The sequence below is a fragment of the Cydia pomonella genome, unplaced genomic scaffold (genome assembly GCF_033807575.1).
Source record: "Cydia pomonella isolate Wapato2018A unplaced genomic scaffold, ilCydPomo1 PGA_scaffold_202, whole genome shotgun sequence".
Classification (NCBI taxonomy): domain Eukaryota; kingdom Metazoa; phylum Arthropoda; class Insecta; order Lepidoptera; family Tortricidae; genus Cydia; species Cydia pomonella.
This window is the reverse complement of record NW_026907842.1, coordinates 724946-748862: the sequence shown is the minus strand read 5'-3', so window position 1 is coordinate 748862 and position 23917 is coordinate 724946. Positions and strand designations below refer to the sequence as shown.

The 23917-nt window shown below is 37.7% G+C and overlaps 2 protein-coding genes across 3 annotated transcripts; one reads left to right on the top strand and one right to left on the bottom strand.

Moving 5' to 3' along the window:
• Positions 1-2631: 2631 nt before the first annotated feature.
• On the top strand, positions 2632-22292 carry LOC133533744 (lambda-crystallin homolog). The gene is made up of 6 exons (XM_061872777.1): positions 2632-2755; positions 5295-5482; positions 18268-18458; positions 20525-20700; positions 20990-21154; positions 21968-22292. Exons 1-6 carry the CDS (start codon positions 2718-2720, stop codon positions 22170-22172), a joined length of 963 nt encoding a protein of 320 aa, XP_061728761.1. The 5' UTR covers positions 2632-2717; the 3' UTR covers positions 22173-22292.
• LOC133533748 (glutamine synthetase 2 cytoplasmic-like) lies at positions 8550-16074 on the bottom strand. 2 transcript variants are annotated; one of them, XM_061872780.1, is made up of 7 exons: positions 15841-16074; positions 13655-13713; positions 13026-13223; positions 9932-10307; positions 9605-9862; positions 9266-9405; positions 8550-8794 (listed from the first exon to the last, which is right to left on the bottom strand). In XM_061872780.1, exons 2-7 carry the CDS (start codon positions 13680-13682, stop codon positions 8646-8648), a joined length of 1149 nt encoding a protein of 382 aa, XP_061728764.1. In that variant the 5' UTR covers positions 13683-13713; positions 15841-16074; the 3' UTR covers positions 8550-8645. The 2 variants fall into 2 exon arrangements, with proteins under 2 accessions (XP_061728764.1, XP_061728765.1); XM_061872781.1 differs by lacking the exon at positions 15841-16074 and adding an exon at positions 15203-15274.
• Positions 22293-23917: the final 1625 nt, after the last annotated feature.

The window sequence follows — 23917 nt, the reverse complement described above, 5'->3', positions numbered from 1 at the left end:
AAAGACAACACAACAGTTGAACCAGTGATGGTGTGCTATGTAATGTCAAAGGTACTAGCTGCTTTAGCAATGCAACTTTAAATTTAGAAAAAGCTTGTGTTAATTATAATTTCACAGATGAAATATGCGATGCCTTTCATTTACGACAGACTGAAAATTACACTTTCTATGAAGACGAAGTCCAGAAGTTAACAGAAAATCTGAGAGCTTTGCCTGTGTTATTGATCTTATTCATTGGTGCATGGAGCGACCAAACTGGTAAAAGGTAGCCATGCATGCTGTCTGGTATTAGTACTAGTATAGTACGCGACGAGTTTCTATCTTGTTTAAGATTCATGGTAAACACTTAACTAGTTACTACCTAAACTATATTCAAGAGTTTGAATCTCCATACAACGCCAAAAAATAGAAACCAAAACAATTCAGAATTCTTATTAAACGGGCAAAGAGCATGTCGGGCCACGCTCATTGTACCGTTCCGTAGTTATTCGTTGATCAAAATAGGCTGCCTTGAACGGGGGCTATCAGTGGGCATCCTGGGCGGCTACCGGGAAAATCGTAATTCGTCAATTGCGGGCATTTTTCTCTGTCACTCTAATTACGTCTTAGTGAGAGTAAAAGATAAAGATCCCCGCAATTTGCGAATTTCGGTTTTCGCGGTAGGCCCCCTGTACATAACAACAAGCAAGGGAGTACCTTTGTAGCACTTTTACTAGGAAGGGAAACTTTTTGCAACAACTTATTTCGCTATAGTTTTCCTTAAAAGTCTTTGATAGGCTTTAGTTTCACTATTTTTTGGACCCATGGTTCCATGGTGGACCTATTCAACGACACCCCACACAATAGGGTTGAAGCAAAAAAAAATTTTTTACGGCTCAAGTTTTATATTGAGCTAGGAATTTAAAACTTTGTAAAAAGGTATTTTACAAAAATAAAAGATAGTGCTAATTTAAAAATAAAGAAGCGCTGGTGGCCGAAATAAAGGCGACTTTTAATCCGGAGGTCGCGGGTTCAAACCCCGGCTCGTACTAATGAGTTCAAGCCAAACTTTGAAGCATATCATGATTTTGGTGCGATTCGATAAGTATGCGGCTATATAAATAGGTATGTAAATACAATACGTTGGATTGCCTTACACGACAACAGTGAACATACTTTCTGTAGGTAAGTACCTAAGAACAGTAAGAACACACGGTCGAACTTTCTTAGCGCAGTCCATATCATGTTTGTCGGTATACATATTAGTATAAATCCAATGCGTCGTAATTTTTTAAAGAGCTATATTTACTAATTTTCGAACTGTCCATAGCACGCAAGTGTGAAATTGAGACTGAGATATTTCCAGTCCCTTATCCAGAGAACTTCATTTTAAAATATAAAAAAATTCAAGGACGGACTCCTGTCCAATTTCACCTAAATCGATTCAGAGTTTTAGCCGTGATAAGGTAAAAAAGAGACAGACCGAATTAATTTCACGTTTATAATACCTATTAGTCCTATTACTACAGTTGTAATGTGTGTAGACATACAGCTGATTATATTTGACATGTATTGTTACTATTTGGCTTGGCACCGACTTCAAACATATCAGTTGGTAACGCATACCTATACTTAAAAAAGGTTAATACTTTGATGAAATGCATACAAACCAAACAAACCATCTGTCAATGTCAATTACATAATATAGCCGGTCAAGCAATATTGTCGCAGAGGCCGGAATTCTCGTGGCATTTTGGAATTGTCCTAGGGACTTCTCATTTATCGACTACTGATATACATATATCGATACAAAATAAAACATAGAGATAAACAACAGGCGATCTTAAAGCTAAAGAGCGATTTCTTCCAGAAAACTTTTGAGTAGTTGAAAATGTGATGTAGAGATACGCGATAAAAAACAATGAAAACTGAATAGTTAATAATTTTACATTTAATTACTTCAGTTCACTGTTTTTCTTTTTCAATTGCATGTTCAAAGTCTGTTTTCGTGCTAACAAGTGTTGCAATAGTATTTTTAGAAAAGAAACGATAATAATATTTTTCCATATTATTTTGTTAAATTACAGTCAACTAAGTATTAACTTTTTAAAATGCTGTATTCTCAAATTCAACCGATATATGAATGTCGGAAGTCGATAAACGAGAAGTCCCTTTGACAGATCAAAAATGCCACGTGAATTCCTTTGGTGAATTCCTGCCTCTGGTCATTAGAATAATGCGCGAAATTCAAATTTTCTATGGGACATTAACCATTGGCGCCTACATTTTTTAATTCTGTCGTTTTTTCTACTGAAGGAAATGGCTTGACAGACTATATGTAAGCAACACTAGGTAGCACAGAGACGACCTAAATAAAACCACAAATATCCGACGCAGACGGGTTTCAGAGATTAGAGCATGGCAAAACAAACTTAAAACATTCGTAGTTACGGCACCGTCTTTCCTCTGACAGATAAAATACAAGTTTAGTAGCTACGCAATCCTCCAATCCAAGGAAGAAGTGGTTGTTTTATAATAAGTCCTGATACCAATTATAACTCGAGAGCTGATAAGCACATCAGTATTACATAGCAATAATGGCTGTAGCGTAATCAAAGTCAAGTGAAGTTAAATCAATAAATAGTTTACTAAAGTGTTTTAATAGAACTGTAATACCTAAGCAGCAATCTCATTCGGTATCACTCGCGGCACTGCAGTGGCATTGGTCGGACGCAGACATGGCACCTAGGACAGAAAAAGTTGGCATTGTGGGCAGGTAAGGCTATTATTTTGTTATTCATTGAATAAGTCTCTTGTTTGGTATTCGCAGATTTTATCCTTGAGCATCTTGTTGAAATAAGGTTAAGTTAATAGTTAGTTGTTAAACAGGAAAATGTGGATATTAAAATTATTAGAAACCTAAGTAGATAAGAGTTTCTATTGTTTATTTTGCTGTAAAGTATATTATTGTTGACTTTACTTATTATGACGTTGTTAACTTTTTTTGAAGTTTAAGCTCTTAATCGAAAAAACGTACCTAAAGTTACTTTAGTCTAAAGGTACTTAATATGACAGAAACAGGAATTGTCTACTTAACTTTAATTTAACACACCTTGAAAATATTCACATAAACACCAGATAACACCAATGTAGGTACTAGGTAGGTACCGAACTAATTATTGTGCCTGCAACAATTGTGCCCAGTGATATAGATATGGTGTGTTATGCTGTGACCAAGTGAATTAGTGTTGATCCCGTAAAATACCGCTGTTTATAAGGGTATTTATATATTACGTTATGGCCTCCTCATAATTTACCTCTTAGCGCTTTCTTGATTGCACTCTGCAACCTAAACCCATTAATTGGCGCAAGCATTACCTAGTTTCGTTTGTTAAAACCGATGTGTTTTCTGCCAAAATTAAAAACTAGATAGGTACAGTCAGATGCAGAGAGAAGTGATCCCAATGCATCACCTATCTCTGCAGCTGACTGTCCATTCAATTCCGGTAGGGTCAGTCAGTATCCGAGCTGTCAACAAGGATGTCACAAAAGTCGACATTGTAATACAGGGTGCCTAGCCAACGTGCCAATCGTTTACGCTCCGTAGCGTATCTCTCTCTATCACTACATCTATATACTGCCGTGTCACGCACAACTCCGTTAACTTAAGTTAAATGAATTACGTATAACCAGTTTAAATCGTCTTTAAGCCGTTAAATATAAATCTACTAAAATAACATTTTGAAAATCTTATCTATTTAATGAAAAAAATATACATATGACTAAGTCATGTAACTTCATTTTTTGCCGAGTAGCATGATATATGCATGACTGGCACAACCAAAACATCACCCTTGTTTCTTAAGTTACTGGAGTTTTAATACGAGTACGCATGACTGGCATATTTCCTACATCTACATTATTAAAAAAATGAACCGTCAACGATAACAGCATTTGAATAATTAAAACATTAAACGTAATTTTCTCGAAACTCATCTTTTAATGTTACATGAGTTGTGCGTGACACGGCAGCTTATTAGTGCGACAGAGGCAGTAGCTACGGAGCGTAAACGGTTGGCACGTTGGCTAGGCATCCTGTGCATCTTTATATTAATATTATATATTACCTATTCAAGTCGTTAGTTTTATTAGCTTACAATTTGGTAATTAAATATGATCGGCTGAGGATGCTGAGCAAAATCGTTTTTTTAATTAATCCTAAAATAACAAAAAATATGCTACTATATCAAGTTAAATTTAGAAGCAGACTGCTAGTCAGTTTTATTACCTACTTTATTTAGTTAAAGTACAATAAAAACAAGAATCTTGTCTTCGATCGGATCTTATTTGAGATATTTTTCTGAACCTAACACAACACAACAATGAACGTATCATATATTATCTTAATGTCACAACTTTAATTGCCGTTGATAACATATCGTACGATCTTGACCTTAGCGGACCAAAATATTATGTGGAGTCATCCCTGATTATTATCTTTACTTAAATGTATTTGTCATTTACCTTTTAAAAAAGCGACCTTTTGCATATGTACCTACCGTCTATATTATTTTCTTTAATTTGAAATACGTATATCGCTTGCGTACGGCAGTTTACTAAATAAGTTTTTGTCAAAAATTTCATTTTTGGTACAAGCTTTTATCGCTGACTGTACTTTTCTTTCCACAGGCAACTAATACTCATCGAGCAAATTCTAAAAACACCAAACACAATTAGGTTGCGTTGTTTTATCACAGAGTTCCTATGTCCACCTCTTGTCTCCATCATCTGATCAGCTCGATGGTACCATAATATTGCATTGTCACCCGACATATGTATGCAAATTTTCAGCTTAATCGGAAACCGGGAAGTGGATCAAATTTAACTTGCAAGATTTGATTACAAACAGACAATCGGTCAGGTGAAAGTAAATAAAAGCTTGTAAAAACATTACGAATCTGATAAAAATTGTGTAGGTACCTATTACCTATTAATTGTAATGCGATCTGATGATGATGATCACTGCATTGCGCCAGAAATATATTATACTCGTATTATTAGATTTCGAGTTAACGTAATCGGGTATACACTTAATAGAAATAATGTTTTATAATTATATAGCATATTTTAATAGTAATTACTGCCAACTGTACAATAGCATGGCCTAAATAAGAATGAATTCATTCATAATGTGTCAATTTTGCAGCTCTCTGTTCATAAGTAATACAATTACATTATCATCCAAGAGCTGACCTCCCTATACCAAGTTATTAGAGGACAAGTAAGTGTAACAAACAATTTCTTGTGCATTACAGTGGCCTCATCGGAAGGTCATGGGCGATGCTGTTCGCGTCTGTCGGCTACCAGGTGACCGTGTTTGACATCGTCCCAAAACAAGTGACGGATGCCCTTGCAGACATCAAGCAGCAACTGAAGACCTTGGAGAAAGAGGGTCTGCTGCGGGGTGCACTTAATGCTGATCAACAGTATGCGTGCATTAAAGGTTAGTCAAGGGCGTTTTTAGGTACCTACTTACTTTTGGGATGGACTGTACACATAGTGTGATAATGATAATGGACGTTATTTAGTAATACAAAAACCGGACAAGTAAACTAGATGATATTTACTATCACTGAGTTTATAAAACATTAACTTATTTGTGCTAAATAACTCGTGATAAATATTTTAGTTCGAAATCGAAAATATTTTTGTCCATAAATTTCAAAGTCGTGAAGCCTTGACTTGTATAGATAGGATTTTGACAAGTCACTGAAATTTCTAGAACCCATAATGCATATATTTTAAATATCTTTTCGTTAATGAACACTAGTTTGACATAGCCCGTTTCTAGCTTGATGTTGAGGGTAAAATAGAATTTCTGTAATATGTGAATTAGATTTTAGACGATTTTATTTATTACGAAACCCAATTCCTGTTCCTCGTTTTCTAGGCATGGCAATTTGAAGTCATCATTTATTTTATTAATTAAACGCTATTACTATGGATCTTGTATGTCTTTCAGCGTTATTTAGGTCATATATTGCGGAACAACTGGACAATATATTATACGATTTTTCATGAATACATAGCAAATATCACTTTTCTATTAGTTGGCTGCAAATCCACGGGTGTTAACAAATTCTATCGTAAAGCGTATGTTTCTAATACTCAGACTCATTAAAGAACCAAAACAATCTGTTATTCATAAATATTGATAATAGACCACTTTTTAACAAACCTACATGAAGGCTGTCCAAAGGTTCATACAATATTCCATTATTTAAATTTAAGGCAACTACGACGATGTTTCTTAAAATCAGATGATGGCTATTAATCATTTATCATAATAAAAATAAGCCCCCAGGGCAGCTTACCCCCATACCCCCGAGAGTCGGTCAGGCCTCTCTCTCTCCGGCTTGCCTTGATTGGCCGGCTGGAGTGAACACTGAGCAGGGGCCGCAGGACTCTCACCTCTGGCTTGCCTTTACCGGCCGTCCAGAGTGGGGTGTCAGAGCTATATGTTCGCAGGGTGGAAGTGAATATGCATAAGACGCGATCTGGCACAGTGGCTGCTTACAGCCACTGGGTAGAATAGAAAGCGGCGCGGCGCACACCTCTTCACACCCTGAGTCGCTCACACAATGTTCACTGAAAAAAATAGATAGCCGAACTGGTTTTGTAACTTTACTAAATAACTAAACTACGGTTATAAGAAAATAAACTTTCAGTGTTGTCGCTCCGTCCGAGCGACCGTTTTCGGGGACCCATATTGTGAGTTGGCAAGTCACCACCTGACCATTTTTTCGTGTTTTTTAACATATGATCAGGGTAGGTGCCATAGTCTCCTCCATAGTCCCGGTTACCAGTCCACTAGCAACTCAACCCAATCGAACGGTTTCTTTTGTACCTTTTTCTTTTTATTTCCTACACTAACCGGGGCTTGTCCTTGGGTGCACTACTATAGTGCAAACAGGGATAACCGACGGTTGGTGTCACATTACATTTAGAGTAAATTGTCTTAATACAAGGGGCCTCTACGTGTGGGCTTCGGCCCCACGCATGTCTTCCAATGCCCGGGACCCCATGGTCCCGAGAATTTGTAAGATACATAAAAAAAATATTCTTATTTAATCCAAGATCTTAACTTCATTAGTCAAGTTTTTGAATATCAGTTTCATTTGTATGATGATTTAAAAACATGAAATAGATCTCAAATGTTAAATAAGTACTTAATAATCCTATAAGTTTATTATTTTACTTTTGATTAATAATAAAACATAGTTTAAATAGGAATAATTCTTTGAAAACCATTTCCCGTGCCCGTAAAATCCAATTCCTATGGACAGAAAAATTCCCGTGCCGTGATCTAATTTTCAAATTGAAATATCTTTTGAAATTTCATGAATATCTGTACCCTGAAATTAATACTGGCTAATATTGTATGGCTACGAATTATCACATTACATTTTATTATATTAAATCAATATTTCAAAATTCCATGGAAATTAGATAAAAATACTCGTTTGGTGAAATTGACCCGTACCTAAACTATACATATTAAGAGTCACACGAACCTAGCCGCCGCCATACAATCGAAATTAGGCTCTCATTTTAAAACGACATTCTGAAATTACATAAACATTTAAGTAACATTTATCTGTCTGGTGCTAGTATTCGTTGCTAGAAATTGTATTATAAAATTTCAACTCGCTCTATTTTCTTTGTACAGTTTTTTAAAAACGGCGGGTGCGCGTGACTCTTAAAGTTGTTTAAATTTAAGTTTATGATTCTCACGACAAGATTTCACCTCAAATCATGACAAATAACAAATGTGATTCTACTACCTACTGAATTCACAACGCCTTTACTTTGAAATTAAACGATCTAATGACAAACAAAACACGGAGAAAACATTTGAACAGTGTGATAAGTTGATAGTGCGTTATATAAATGATTCTAGCTACTGCTCTTACGATTACATAACCTGTAATTATGTCGAGTTGACATAAATACTCGTATGCCTACTCAAGATATTTGTTTTATTCACCTCACTTTATTTTCATGTTGTAGATTGGCAGTGTTTACATAAACTACCACTATGACATGACATTAGAATTAAAATAGTACTTATTTCAAATCCATGGGGGCGTAATGTACAATCTGTAACATAGAAAATATTATTGTCAGTTATAAATAAGTTTATTTTTTTGTGGAAATATATTTACCGTAAACGCTGAGGTTATTATGCACATGTCCATTCGTTGTTATTCGTTGAGGATGCAGGTGCGCAGAAACGCGTCAATGACGGCGCAGGGGTCGCAGCTGGAGGCCCGCCGTCTGTCCTCCAGGTAGCCCCCTCCACGATAGCGCGCGGTATCTGGACGCTACCGCGGCTGGCTACGCCTGAACATACTCGTATTTTAACAATGAAAACAACGAGCTGTTCTGATGATCGAGCCGGAAGATGGATAGTGGAACTCTTCAGTCGCTGCTAGCAGAAGTAGACCTATCGATATTGGCCTCGTTTTGATGATTCCAATTCTTTATGGGCGTAGAGTCGGTAATAAATGAAAGTTAAAAAAATATTTATTTTGTAGAAACTTATTTAAAATAAATGCATTTATAGCTTAGGTTATTGAGGCACATGCATAATTTAAGATTTGCTGTTATTCGTTGAGGATGCAGGTGCGCAGAAGAGCGTCGATGACGGCATAGGGATCGCAGTTGGAGGCCGGCCGTCTGTCCTCCAGGTAGCCCTTCCTCTCCTCCGCTACCGCGCGCGGTATCCGGATGCTGCAGCTGCGGCTGGCCACGCCTAAGAACATAACACACGGACGTCACTAACTTATTCATCATGTCGCAGGCAATCAGAGAGGATTAAGGCACACGGTGCTTAAAATGTTATGAGTATATATGATCTAAAAGCGAGAGACTACCGATAAAAGGCGTGCGATTTTTATACCGGAGATCGCTCGTTCAAACCCAGGCTCGTACTAATGAGTTTTGTACATAAGTTTCCAAAAACTCATTAGTACGATCATTTGATGTTTACCAGTCACTTTTCGGTAAAAGAAGACTTCGTGACTGGACTAATCCCAATGAAGCCAGTTTTCTCTCTGGGTTTAAAGATACGAGTAAGATGGCAACCGCTTTCGTAAAAACTAGTGTCTGTGCTAATTCTTGGGATTAAATGTCCAAGAGGACCTCAGACTGCCTGAGCTGCGGCATAATGGCACGACCACGCTATTAGGAAGATGATGATGATGAGAACACATTGATAACATACCTGAGCTAAACTCGTGTAGGCTGGCCGTTTCGTATTTACCAGTCAACCTTCTCGCGTTGTCCTTTCCCCCGCGGGGGTCGTACACCTTGATATGCTTCATGTGTGTTTTCGAAAGCTTTTCTATCGCCTTGTTGATTTCGCTGCAAGCATTATCAGCCGTTAAAATTGTATGGCAATCGTTTTGGTGTAAGGAAATTAAGTATATGTAACAATTTGTTTGTACCTTATACCAGTTATACCTAAGTCTCTTCTCTATTTGAATTCTTTAAGTTTCACTTACACACGTGTGTGAGGTTAAAATTGCAATAGAAGCGTATTTAAAAACTCTCAGAGACTTACACAATGCCGTTTTCTTGTCTCATCTTTTTAGTAGAGAAGTTGGTATGCGCTCCCGAGCCGTTCCAGTCTTGCACAGGCTTGGGGTCAAAGCTGACGATGACGCCGTGCTCCTCGGCGAGGCGGTGCAGGATGTAGCGCGCTATCCACATGTCGTCGGCGGCGCTCACGCCCACAGACGGACCCACTTGGAACTCCCACTGAGAGGGCATTGCCTCGGCGTTCGTGCCAGCAATAGGTACGCCAGCATAGAGGCAGCACCTTTAAAAACGCATTGGTTAAAATAAGTTTTAGTTTTCTTATAGTTTTGACAATTAAAAGGTCAGTTACCGGTAATGTGAATCGACGAGATCTCTGGCGAAAACTTTGTTGGAGCCAACACCGCAGTAGTAGGGGCCTTGTGGTGGGGGGAAGCCGCCTGGGGGCCATCCGAAAGGCCTGAGATCCGCGTCGAGGAGGGTGTATTCCTGCTCGATGCCGAACCACGGCTCCTCGTCTTCGCATTTGTCCGCAGCTTCCTGGCACTTAACACGATGGTTGGTTGCCGTGGCCTCCATGTTGTACTTGTAGGTGTCGCACATGACCAGCACGTGGTTGCCGCGGCGGAACGGGTCCTTGTACAGGGCGCGAGGCACCAGGAACGTGTCAGAGTTGTGACTGTCCGACTGTCCAGTTGAGCTGCCATCAAAGTTCCAAATGGGCAAATCTGCAATCGTAATGTACATCTTTGGGTACGATGGAACATCTGATTTTCTGAAATCCACTTATGATTTGATCCTTAAGTTTGTAAAAATGCCATGGTTAGTCTCAGTCAGTTATTTAATATTTAAACACAGAATGTTTATTTATGACTTGCAATAATTTACGATTTGAATAAATAGCCCACCCAGACCTGCTAGCATGAGTTGTATACTCGCGCGCGACTCCTTACACCTAGCGCGACTTCTAGTATGGACTATGGACGCGCGTGTGGGAACGCAACTCATGCTAAACGGCCTGAGCAACTTTTTGTATGGAAACAACCTCTAAATCGCGAATATATTGCTGACTGCCTGCAAGTGTGAAGCAGATTCGACGACATGCTACGTATTACTTAGGTCATACTGAAAGTTCGTATAATCTCAAAAACGGTAGTGGATATATATAACACTTTATTTTATAATTCTTTCTGGCACTATGTTTTTTTTTCTTTACGATAGGATCATTTTCTTCAGGGACTTTTTGTATGAAAATTTAGGCCTTCAGTGATTTTGTATCTAGATTGTGGGGTATCTATTTTGATTTTATGTTGACTATGTTGTCTGACGTATACGTGTGCATGTAGGTTTTTTTTACCTGCGTCATTTGGAATACCTGAGGTTGTCTGTATTTGTTTGTAGCTTATTATTATTAAGTACACAGGTGCAATTTCAGTTTGGAAAGTGGTTGTTGAAAGACGGCCTTCTAGATTATCATCCATAAAATTAATATGAAAACACCTTTTTAGGGTTCCGTAGTCAACTAGGAACCCTTATAGTTTCGCCATGTCCGTCTGTCTGTCTGTCTGTCTGTCCGAGGCTTTGCTCCGTGGTCGTTAGTGCTAGAATGCTGAAATTTGGCATGGATATATAAATCAATAAAGCCGACAAAGTCGTACAATAAAATCTAAAAACATAATTTTTTTTAGGGTACCTCCCCTACACGTAAAGTGGGGGTGATTTTTTTTTCGCTTCAACCCTAGAGTGTGGGGTATCGTTGGTAACGTCTTTTAAAACTAATAGGGGTTTTCAAGAAACATTTTTTGATAAAGTGAATATATTCGGAGATAATCGCTCCGGAAGAAAAAAAAATGTGTCCCCCCCCCTCTAACTTTTAAACCATAGGTCCAAAAAATATGAAAAAAATCGTGGAAGTAGAGCTTAAGAAAAACATTAAATGAAAACTATAGCGGACATTATCAGTTTAGCTGTTTTTGAGTTATCGCAAAAAGTTTTCCCTTCATAGTAAAAAGACTTACTTTAATTAGGTACTGATTATGCAAATTTGCCTATTTGTTTAACTCGGGTGAAAGGTACCGTTTCATCCCTTGGTTAACAATTTACTATACTTTAAGCCCCAGTTTAGCTTATTGTGACGGAAGAGTAACTACGGAACCCTACACTGAGCGTGGCCCGACATGCTCTTGGCCGGTTTTTTATAGAGGATAGGCAGATGTTTAACCATGATCTCACCTGATGGAAATTTATAAAATCTACCACAGACAGATGCATAAGAACTGGACTTCACTATAAGATAATACTCGAAGCCTGATACAAGCTTTCTGTCGACTGAGGGCACATTGAAAGTTGTATAAAATTCTAACAAAAAAAAAATTCTACTTATATTTACAAAAAAGCTGGACATACAATTTTCAAACTGCCATCATTCTTAATAATGACCAAATAAATTGTACCTCAAAAATGTTCTACGGAATTATATTTTCAAACAATATTACATTTTTTATTTCACTGCGTCATATCTATTATGTAGCTCAATATACGAACTTTCAGTGTAGGGTGGTTTCTGGGGGGTTTCAATTAGTATTATGCTACTTGACGTCATCTTTACGTCATCGACAAAATAGTTAAGAATAGATGACAGTCAAATGATAAATGATGTTAGTGAAACCTTTCAAGTTCTCATCAAAGCTTTTATTGGCGTTCGCACATTTCCACATTTTTGGCGGGAGAACAACAAATATTGTATTGTGTTTTACTAAAAGGAATTAGTGCTTGTAAAAAAATTACATATACAAGTTGGGCAAATAAGATGTATACATTTTGTTTTTAAATTTTAACTACATTAAATACACAAATTATTAAGTATTGTTTTAAAAATATATTATTCAGGGTTGGAAAATACATTCGGAACATAATGTCTAACAAATGTCCACCACTAACAGCAGGCACATGTGAGCCCTTATCATCGCAATTTTCACACATTCTCAGCGTTATCTTCGTAAATTTGTGACGGATGGTCAATTTTAACTATATAAATTTCATCAGGTTGATAGCATAGACACGTAATTTTAGATAGCTCCACAGAAATAAATCAGGAGCTCCAAAATTTAGGATTTTTGGGTGCCAATCACCGTCACTTTTCTCGAAATTAATCGAACTAACAACGTGTTTTAAGAGGGAAGTATGGCACGATCTCGTCCATACAAAAAAGATAAAATGTTTTTCCAGTTCTAAATATTTTCCATTCTCCATGAGTTTTTAGTATGTTATTGACACAATGCAAAACTGGATTTAATATGCATTCCTTTTTTTTTTCAAAATTTGCAATATTTTTTTTTTCAAAAAATTGAAATTGTTTGCGTCATAGTCCCTATTAAAAGGCTTTTCGTCTCTGTATTAAGAAATGGCAGTTAACCATGTGTATATTGTATGATGATGGTACTAACCTTTAACAACTTTCGGTATAAAGTTCACGGTGCGGTCCTTACACCGCATATGTTCGCCCGTGCCGTCAATCCAGATGTAGGTGGCCAGGACCTTGTCGCCAGGCAGCGGGAGGTCCTTGTACCGGTTCAGCAGAGTTTTGGACAGCACCGCGTTGGGCGAGTTCGTCAGTACGGGGCCCGATAGTATCTTGGGGTTATCTGAGACAATAAAAATAGACATGCAGGCCAATTCGAAATGTGCACTGACATCAAACCGATATTTGAATGATATGGGAAATATTGGAATCATATCAGTTAGCTGTCATTTTGAATCATACTGAATCTGAGCTCCAAAGCAGCAGTAGCTAAGATTCATAATAATATTTAATGATTACATTATGTAACAATATCTAAGGCTATATTTGAAACATGATATTAAAAGATTTGAAAATTCTAAAATAGGCATGGACTTAAAAAGTAGACACAGAATAAATATTTAGGAAGGTAAAGAACTGATTGTCTGAACAAATAACCACAATTCTTTTGGTACCTACCTTCTAAGCAGGTAGATATACTCGTATGTATACGAAGCATATTTCAGAGTGATTACAGGAGATATAATTTTCTATAAGTAATTCAATTAAAATTACCTTGTACTTTTCCCTTTGCGTCACTCATTTTACTGTAGTCTTACTGTTTTGGTTAAAACCTGTAACGAAATAAAATCTTATAAATAATGTGGCCTTTATAAAGAAAGACTACGTTCGACCAAAATAACCCTAGCCACAGCACGAAATCTTCCGTACGGAATGACAGGTGTAAACGAGACAGCACTATGAATTTGTACAGCGACGTTCCGGGCATCTGCGGCTAGTAGTCGGCCGGGCTACGTATAAGGATTACTGAAGGATTCTATACGTATTAGGTGACCATTACACCGACGTGAAGGACGGACGATGAGTTAAAAAGCAGAAGAGTGATAAATACCTAAAATGCCTAAAAGTCGCCACTTATCATTATCAAAGTTACGCTCTCATATCTGGTATTGTTTATGTTGTTAAAAATGATTACACAAACAAAATAGTGTGAGTAATAGTTATTTGTTGAACAGGGGGGCAAAGTTGTCGTTTAACCGCTCGAGCTAATTTGATAGGGCAAGCGAAAGATTCCAAAAGTGGAATCTTCAGCGTTGCGAGGGTTTTCTTGAAAGCTGCCTTCAAAGACACAAGGGTTAAATTTTTTTGCCTCTGAGTGAAACACAAAATTTTTACCACAAATCACAAATCAAATTAAATAAACCGTTATTCAATATTTATCATTCCAATTCATAATTTAAATAAAAGCCAGTCTAGTATAAAATGCAGTTTCTCAGCAGTTTTTGAACAATCTAGAGAGCATTTGAGCTGGTGTGGTGAAACTGGCGAAAAGGTGTTTTATTGACTCTCAAAGTTGCATAGTTGAATCGTATTATTACCTATGATTCAATTCCATTCTAAAAATATTATCACTATAAATCACAAAATATTTTCAAACTGCAGTTTACTCTTTCATATTCTGAATATCACTCATAGACCAACAATAATAAAAGTATTATCAAATGACAAACAGTAGGTCGCACTATATTTAACCTTGACATTTGAATAATACCAGAAGGTGTTTTTACATAAAAGTCACCAAACCAGTAAACAGCTGTTCAGGCTCTTTGTGAATAGCATCCTAATACAGGTTGTAACAAAAATAGTGCCGATTGATGCCATATTCGGTAAGTATCTTGTTCTGATTAGAAAAAAGTTGAATATTTTTATTTTTTCCGCGAAATTAAAAATCAACTCCATTCCAGGTCAAAAGTCTTTTTTTTTTACTTTTTCCTAATTAGAACACGATATACCGAATATGCCCTTAAACGGATCCCTATTATTTTAACACCTTGTATATTCACCCTCATTTATTCATAACATAATTATGACTTCCCAAGATTCAAAATATTGTGTTGCATACCTACTAAATGTTACAAGTAAAAATGTATAAGATAGATTAAAATTTGTGAAATAAAAAGTGAAACTGTTTGTCAAAAGTTGGAAATAATTCTAAATACGAGTACGACCCGAGCACCCCGACCAATTTTAACATCAAATCATCGAATTCAATTATTGTAGCAATGTAACATTTTAACAGGTAATAATGCAGTATATTTTTACCTTAAACATTTATGAGTAAAGTTCCCGACATTTCGTCCACCTTCTGACGTTTTAAATGAGGTCTTCCTAAACATCACACTGAGCAGCGATCTACCCTCTTAATGGTTCACTTTTTACGCATAGTGTCACCGACTACTGAGGGCCTACCGCAAACAGCCAAGTTCACTCTAATTACATATGTACACCTTAATTGGAGGAAAAGATAAAGATGCCCGCAAGTTGCGAACTTCGCTGTTCGCGGTAGGCCCTTTGTGCCCAATTTCACTTAGAACTTGGTCACTTTCGCGATTCACTGCAGACATAACTTAAAGTTATTCAACTAAACTTTGCGTAATCTTGGTGGGTGCTGTTAACAACTTTGAAACTTAAAGTGAGATTAGACTAGCCGCTGTCACAGACACAAAACTAAGTACATGTAAATGAAAGCGTACCTAATAAAGGCGTTTTCAGAGTGAAACTTAAAGCGAAACGCCATCTAGTAATTTGAACCCCTCTCAAAGTTAGTTCATGTCATCCACGATGACGCGCAGATTAGTTAAATCTAGCCTTTAGTAACATGTCAACACGAGTCAAGGCACGCGTCTTCGTGAATGACACGATTGATATGGCTGTAAAATGTTTGTTTACAAATACAATACCTTAAAACTAGTCCTTCGTTGATGTTGATGCAAAACGCGATCAGAAAGTTTATGCTTCGCTATGAGCGTGCGTTGCGCGTTCTGTTCGATCGCTGAGTACTTACGGATTGACTGATCGTCGTGCGATCGCCGGTGAATATATGCGCGCGCAAAGTTAGGCGGTCGCCATACTGCAGCTCAGTATCTGGTATGATAAGTGATAACCACACCCCCTGAAAGTGAGTCGAAGTTACTCGAGAGAGGAAAAGAATTTAAGCCGATATAACTAAGTCGCCTGTATTTTAACTTTGCGTTAGCAGTCATTTTTTAAAACAGAATTCTACAATAAGTTTACGACTGGAGTTTGGGAACTAACTTTTATGTGTAGGTAGTACATTTTTAAATATATGTAAAAATTGGGAAATAGAGGCGATGTTTGGATGATTGTTTCGCACGTCTGAAGTCAATTTTAGTATTATACAGGATAGCCCAAAAATACGTCGACAAAAACAATTTTACTGCATGTGCATATTGCTGATAACCAACCTGTATCCTTACCACGAGTTTGGCACTAACGTATCCGCTAGCGACTGCGTAAACTAATTCACAATGCATCTCCCTCGTACTGACAGTGGTGCAACTGCAAGCGAGATGCACCGCCGTGTTTGAGTTGACGCAGTTGCTATTAGCGTCAAGGCTGCGTAAAACTCATGGCGAGGGCTCTTACTAACTTTATTACTAAAATTTAATTTCGTTATATTATTGGGGCCAAGTTGGACATAGAAGGCAAAGTTAGAGCGCCTTACGGTAAATTTTATATTTTTTCGATAACGGGATATAGTGATACCTAACCGCGTTATAATTTGGACTTTGGTCTGAAATAAAGTGATTTTATTTATTTATTTATTTATAATTTAGTAGGTAGGTATAGTAAAAAGATATTTATACATCCAGAGCATATATGCAGACATAATAAAATTACGTTAGGCGTTTGGGGGTGTATTGTTGCGTAATTTACGTAAGTACCGCTTGATTGGTTTCGTTGAGACAATCACTTATCACTAATTGATACCGTACAGACCCATAGAGTTCACCTGGTTAAAGGACCCTGCATGTTGGAGGGTCTGCCTCCTATTGACCTAAATTATAACTTAAGGCCCCGTAGGTTCGTGTCCTTCTCTCACTCTCACTGAGTGTAGTACATTCTCACATTCTGTTCACGTGACTTGTCTCTTGAGTACACGTGCAATATTTATCACCTCAGTACTGTAGGTAACGTGTTTCGTAGCGTTCAGTCGTCTGTCTCCATTGCTGTCGTGATTACTGTACCAGTAGTCTAGTATATTAACGGATGCCAATATTTATCGAAAATTGCGATCCGGAAACTAGAAATCTAGATTGACGTGATAAATATTGTGATCCGTACAATAAACCTACTAGACTAGTTGGTCAATAAATATCACAATATTTATTGGATTATAAGGAAATTAGAAGGAAACGCCAGGTTTAGTCCTATTGTAATAATCACCACTGTAATTTATGTTTCATAGCTGTTTGTTTCACAATAAATAAAATAAAAATAATATATTTCATACATATAAGTAAATTACAGTATTTATCGTAGAAAGAAAAGTACAGTCAGCAATAAAAGCTTGTACCAAAAATGTTTTTTCTTTTTTTCCAAAAACTTATGATATTGGTGAGCTATAAAGAATATATTTATGTATTGTATTGTATAAAAACATTTCCTAAACCTTCTTCTTTAATTTTAATTTGCATTAATTAATAGCAAACTCTATAGTGAAACTTTAGCTAAGCTAAGAAGTCAATCCTTACAGTTATGAATTGACCCTTAACGCTATCGGGTAAACGGTAGGTCTTAGCTTCGTAAATATAAGGGTTAATTCCTAACTGTCAGGATTGACTTCATAGCGGCGTTTCACTATAGTTTCATCATAGTAGGCACATAATGTGTTGTCACGTATTGTTATTGTTATGATCGCGAATAATGTAACAGAGATTGTGTTCAATTCAAACTATCATTCGACGGAAAAATACTCACCTACCTACTGTTCTAAAAATAAAATTTGCATGAATTATCTTCGTCGTTATCTGTTACCACTATCAAAAGTAAGTTAAAAAGCAACATCGATACATTTTAATTAAACAATAATATTCAGCAATTATTGCGATATTATTGTAGGCATGTCAACGTTATGATGATAATGATAAAAATATGGACATAACAACAAGCAAAACCAATTTTTTGTGAGACGCCGACTTATTAAAGATATTAAAACGGGTAACTTACGTTTTTTAAGTCGAAACCTGAAGTTCGAGTCTGCGTCGGTCAGTCTACGCGCGCTTCAGTCGAAGTTCCTCGTTATAGAGCGAAATATTTGTTTTCTCAAAAGTACCTATAATCAAAATGATTTCGCCTGTTTACAGGGTCATCAGACCTTGGTGCCACCGTAAAGAACGCCGTGTTCGTCCAGGAGTGCGTGCCAGAAAACCTGGACCTGAAGAAGAAGCTGTACGTGGACCTGGACAAGCTAGTGGACGATAACACCGTGCTGTCCAGTTCCACTAGCTGCATCCTGCCTTCCAAGTTTTCGGAGGGCTTGACACATAAATCTCAGGTTAGTAGTAATAAGTGATCTGCGACATGACCCTTATTTACAATTCCTCAGCCTTGCAGCAGTCTCGGGTGTGGCAGTGTCTCAGTCACAAAACCTTAGATGGGGTCACTCAAATTTACACCCAGTAGGTAACACCCGGGGGTGATTGGACACGACAAAGGAGATTGATGACTACGTACAATAGTTATTTGTCCTACCGACAAGGGGGCAAAGGGACGATAACGCGAGGGAAATATGTACAGAATGAAGGTAAAACATCAAACAAAATCAAACCAAATCAAATCCAGCCGAACGTTATTACCGGAGGCTGGAATTCTCGTGGCATTTTTGAATTGTCCTCGGGACTTCTCATTTATTGACTACCGATATACATAATATAACGTATATCGATGCAAAGTAGAACACAGTATATTAAAGAAGATTTCAATTAGAGGCAAACAACAGGCGATCTTAAAGCTAACGAGCGATTTCTTCTAGAATACTTTGAGTAGTTGAAAATGTGATATAGAGATACGCGATAAAAACAATGAAAACTGAATACTTAATAATTTCACATTTAATTACTTCAGTTCACGGTTTTTCTTTTTCAATTGCATGTTCAAAGTCTGTTTACGTGCTAACAAGTTTTCCATTAGTTTCTTTATAAAAGAAACGATAGTCATATTTTTTCTATATTATTTGGTTAAATTACTTCTTGTAAAAGTCAACTATTAACTTTGGGCTTGTGCATAAATCACGCGAGGTTCGACAGGGGGGACGGGTCACGAAAAAATCACGAGAGATCACGTTGGGGGAGGGGGGTATAAGAAAACCTCACGTGTATTTTTCTATGGTGAAAATATGAATACCACATACTTATTCTCGGTTTTATTAAACATAAATCTACACTTGGCACTTCAAAATAGCGATTCTAAACAAGATTACTCTATACAATACTATTTATCTTAAAATTAGGTCGAAAAAAAAATAAAAAAAATACACGTGGGGTTCGCCAAGAACCTCACCAATTTCAAAAAGGGCGGTCAAAAAGTAGTCGAAAAATTCTCGCGTGACTTGTGGACAAGCCCTTTTGAATATGTTGTATTCTTAAATTGTATCGATATATGAAATATCGGAAATCGATAAATGAGAAGTCCCTATGACACTTCAAATATGCCACGAGAATTCTGGCCTCTGGTTATTACATTTTGATATCATTCAAAATCATCATTTAAAAGTCAGTTTTATATCTATATTTATTTATTTAACACAGTGCAAGCTTACAGTACTACACCAATTTGCTTACACACTAGAAAAATAGATGTCAGGAAAATAAAAACATGCAAACAGATAAAATGTCAAGAAAAACAAAATTTACATAGTCAGTCAATTAATTACAATATTTAGAATATATAAAATGTCAAGGAAAATATTTACAAATTCAGCCCATTAATAACAATAATTCGAATTTAGAAAGTGTCTAGCAGTATTGGATAGGTAGGTACGCTAAACTATTGGCAAACATGTCGGCATCTGAGTACTGAGCGAGCATTGAATATAGGCTCGATAGAGCGTGCCTCGCGTAGCATGTGTGAGCAGAAGGCCGCTGCAACAGGCATTGCCGGCGGCGTGGTGTTACTGCCCCGTCCACATCCTGGGGTATAGGAACTATCAATCCCAACTTCTCCAACACCTCGGGATTCTCGACTCGATGGTGAACGATCGAGAGATAGTGAACTAGGAGTAAGAACTTCCTCCTCAGTTCGAGTGTCTCCAGCCCGACCATCCCCGAGACAAAGATGGAGGGATAGAGATACGGATAGTACCCATAGGCTTTTTCCAGCTAACATAAGGAAGCAACTCAAAATTTGACCAAATTACTTTACCACTCTTGTATATAAAATGCAACATTCTCATAAGTTTTTGAACAAAGAGAGCTTTAACGAGTTGGTGTGGTGAAAAACAAATTGATGATTGTCTATTACCACCATATCATAGTTTCAAATTTCAAAGTTCATGGTAAGCTTTACGCGTGGATGGTAGTAGACCTCGCATATTATCATTTAACATTTCAAATATCCTTACAGGTGATCGTGTCACACCCTGTCAACCCACCCTACTACGTGCCGCTGGTGGAAGTCGTCCCGGCGCCGTGGACGCGGCCCGACGTTGTGGCCCGCACGAAGGCCATAATGCTCGAGATCGGCCAGGAGCCCGTGGTGCTTGGCAGAGAGATCGATGGCTTCATTCTTAACCGTATCCAGTTAGTAGCTACAAACAATTGTAAACATAATCCTCCTTTACATTTATCTAATTATCCTACCTAGTGGTAGGGGGTAGGATGCAAGGTTGCTTGCTTGCCGCGAGAACGAGGCGAAAACCGAAAATTGAAATTTCTATCAAATGCTTTTTTGTTTTTCTTTATGTGTATAGCCCGCCGGGTTTCTATGTAGTCGTATGTACCAAACAATATATACGAAACGATCCTTTGTCTGAAAGACCTTTTTACATCGTAGCGTCGTTCTTTAATGGGTACCTATAAAAATTTTCAGGTACGCGATTCTCAACGAGGTGTGGCGTCTGGTGAAAGACGACGTGGTGAACGTGGAAGACGTGGATAAGGTCATCTCGGAGGGGCTTGGCATGCGCTACGCCTTCCTTGGCTCGCTGGAGACTGCGCATTTGAACGCTGAAGGCATGGCCAACTACATTGAAAGGTAATTCTGAACGAGGTGTGGCTGGTGTATTATCATGTAGCCAACGTGGAAGACGTCGACAAGGTCATCTCGGAGGGGCTCGGCATGCGCTATGCCATCTTCGGCTCGCTGGAGACTGCAAACTTGAACGCCAAGGGCATGGCTAACCATGTGGTGAAGCTAAAGACATGGATAAGGTCATCTCGAGTGGCCTGAGCATGACCTATGCGTTCCTCGTCTCCATTGGAGCCGGCGCAGCAAATTGAACGCTGAAGGCATGGTCAACTTCAGTGTTTAATGTAGTTACATTGAAAAGTAATTCTGAATGAGGTATGGCGACAGCCTTAAAATTAATTAAAGGCACATTTTTACACATTACAAGGAACTGTCACTGTCACCAGGCCCCACGCGGCTGATTGGTTCGGAAACTCTTCGGTCCAGTTAGATGACAGGTAGATGGCGATTAGATACAATATAATTATATAGGTAAGAAAGAGTAAATAGGTAAAACCTATCTAGCTGTGAATTAATTATGCAAACAATATTTTTCTCTGAAGGCAGGAAAATAACAAACGCCCGCTATAATTATGAGCAATCATTGTAAAAAATAAACAAAATGCTTTAGTTAATATAAGGCTTAGAACGCAGTGTGATTAATTTCTTGCGTTTGCAGTCTATTTTCTCGCGGTTTTAGTCTTGCAAGCACGTGCGCGTATACTTTTTGCGGTTCTGAAGCCGCAAAAAATTTATCGCAGTGCGTTCAATGCCTAAGGTAAATTATTCATGTCCCTGATAATTCTGTACACTCGTTTTAATTATGTTTCCGATTCCCAGATACGGCGAAACCATCTACAACGTAAGCAACACAATGGGCCCGATTCCTCGCATGACACAATGCCCAGGAGCCGCCTCCATCTGCCAGCAACTCAACCAGCTCGTGCCCTTGGACCGGCTCCAGGAGAGGCGTGCGTACCGTGATGCTGCCCTCACCCGTCTCTCCATATTGAAGAAAGAATTGAAGAACACTTACAAACGCTAAATACCTAAAGAATGTTAGCCTGTTCATATTATCTCCTCGATATTTTTAATATACAAAACGTACAAACGTGTACAAATACCGCGTGAAAAAATGTAATGTAATAAATACGTACCACATATATTTTATGACAACTTATTTATATCCACAATAGTCCCATGACCTATAATTCCCTAGCTCTTAGATTTTTTTTGGGAAAAAGATAGTATTATTTTTGAATCATTATTAGGTTTCACCATGCAATTTCGCACTGTACATCGGAGCGGCCTAATTCAGAAATTTGTGAACAAGGTGTTATTTGATATATCTGATAGCGACTATAGGTAGGTAGTTACCTACTGGTAATGTTGAATTAAATCTTTGCCTTGATTTGTTGCACTCACAGACTGATATTAACTTTCATACCTTCAGACAGCCTTCAGACAAGTAGGTGCTTCTCGATTTTCGACTTCACACGATATTTGCCGAAGTTTGCCTCCAGTGGATTTTAAATGGCCAAGAAAATGTGCTGAGTGGGGAGTGGGGGCCGTTGCATGTCTGTCGCCACAATTGGCGAGTGTCATAAAGTTGTTAAGCGCGACATCACATGCAATTGTTATTTATTATTCTGTTCTAGTGTTAATTACCTCGTAAAAACTCTTGTTACCTACTAAATGTTCTCATTTTTTTGTCAATTGTACAATTCGCTAAATGATACCAATACCTCTTCAATTAGCGGACCAAGGGCGGGTTTAAATCCAGCAAGCTGTACCCGCACCTTTTTCATTACTTACACAATCAAATTGTTGCACATTGTTGAGATAAATACTACCTACACTTTGTACCTAAGATGGACTACTTACCCACTTAATACATATTTGTACCTATGAACTGCTGTAAAAAGTAACGAAATAAACGTACTTGTATTTGTATTTTTGTATTTGTATACATATTCTAAATGGAGATTCAAATAATCAATGAAAAATCAACGTAAAAATAATAATCTACACACAATACCTGTAGAGGGGACATTTCAATATTTTCCGCCTGACCTAATCCTAGGCCGTTTATCAGCGTCACAGTAGCCCTCAGTCCTCAACAAGGAACAAAAATGTTCTCTGCTCTGCTATATATAGTCTATGAAATTAGAAAGGAGCAAGAATGAACCACGGACGTAGATAATAAGATTATAATTATGTAACCTTCATGAAATTAACTTATTTAAAGTAAATTGGAAAGTTGAGAGTGTTCCCGCCAAACGCAAAATTCCCGCCAAAAACGGACAAGGCCTACTATGGAAGGTGGAGGTAAGGAATTAGTACAATCTCCATAGGCCGAACTGTTGCAAGTGTCCAGTTGTCAGCTATAAATAATAGTTCCAAATCTCTCCAGAGTAGCGCTACAGTAGCTAAGAACTTAGGTGTTACTGACGGAATGAACTGCGCTGTTTATGATTTGAATTTTTACTTCAAATATTCTAGGTATTGAAGCGCCACCTATTTAAGGTTTTTTGACGGACACTTGGTACATGGACATTGTATTCCTTACCTCTACCTTACATACATCTAATCCTCCGAATAAGTTAAGAAGTTAACAACATAATATCAACTTGTACGAAGGTATAAAGTTGGTATAAAGTTTGCGTAGAATGGTCACTTCCTAAAATTGTACACGTAAAGACGGTCAAATGTGTAGCTGGAACAGCCCGATACGAATATTTCTAGCCCATAGACTAGAGAGTAATGTGTAAATAGTTGAGAATAAAAATG

Coding starts and splice junctions, on each gene's coding strand:
- LOC133533744 (XM_061872777.1), top strand. CDS start 2,718: ATGGCACCTAGGACAGAAAAAGTTGGCATTGTGGGCAG. Junction 5,483..18,267: donor ACAGTATGCGTGCATTAAAG/GTTAGTCAAGGG, acceptor GCCTGTTTACAG/GGTCATCAGACCTTGGTGCC. Junction 18,459..20,524: donor GCTTGACACATAAATCTCAG/GTTAGTAGTAAT, acceptor ATATCCTTACAG/GTGATCGTGTCACACCCTGT.
- LOC133533748 (XM_061872780.1), bottom strand. CDS start 13,682: ATGAGTGACGCAAAGGGAAAAGTACAAG. Junction 9,863..9,931: donor CTCGTCGATTCACATTACCG/GTAACTGACCTT, acceptor GCGTTTTTAAAG/GTGCTGCCTCTATGCTGGCG. Junction 9,406..9,604: donor AGACAAGAAAACGGCATTGT/GTAAGTCTCTGA, acceptor TAATGCTTGCAG/CGAAATCAACAAGGCGATAG.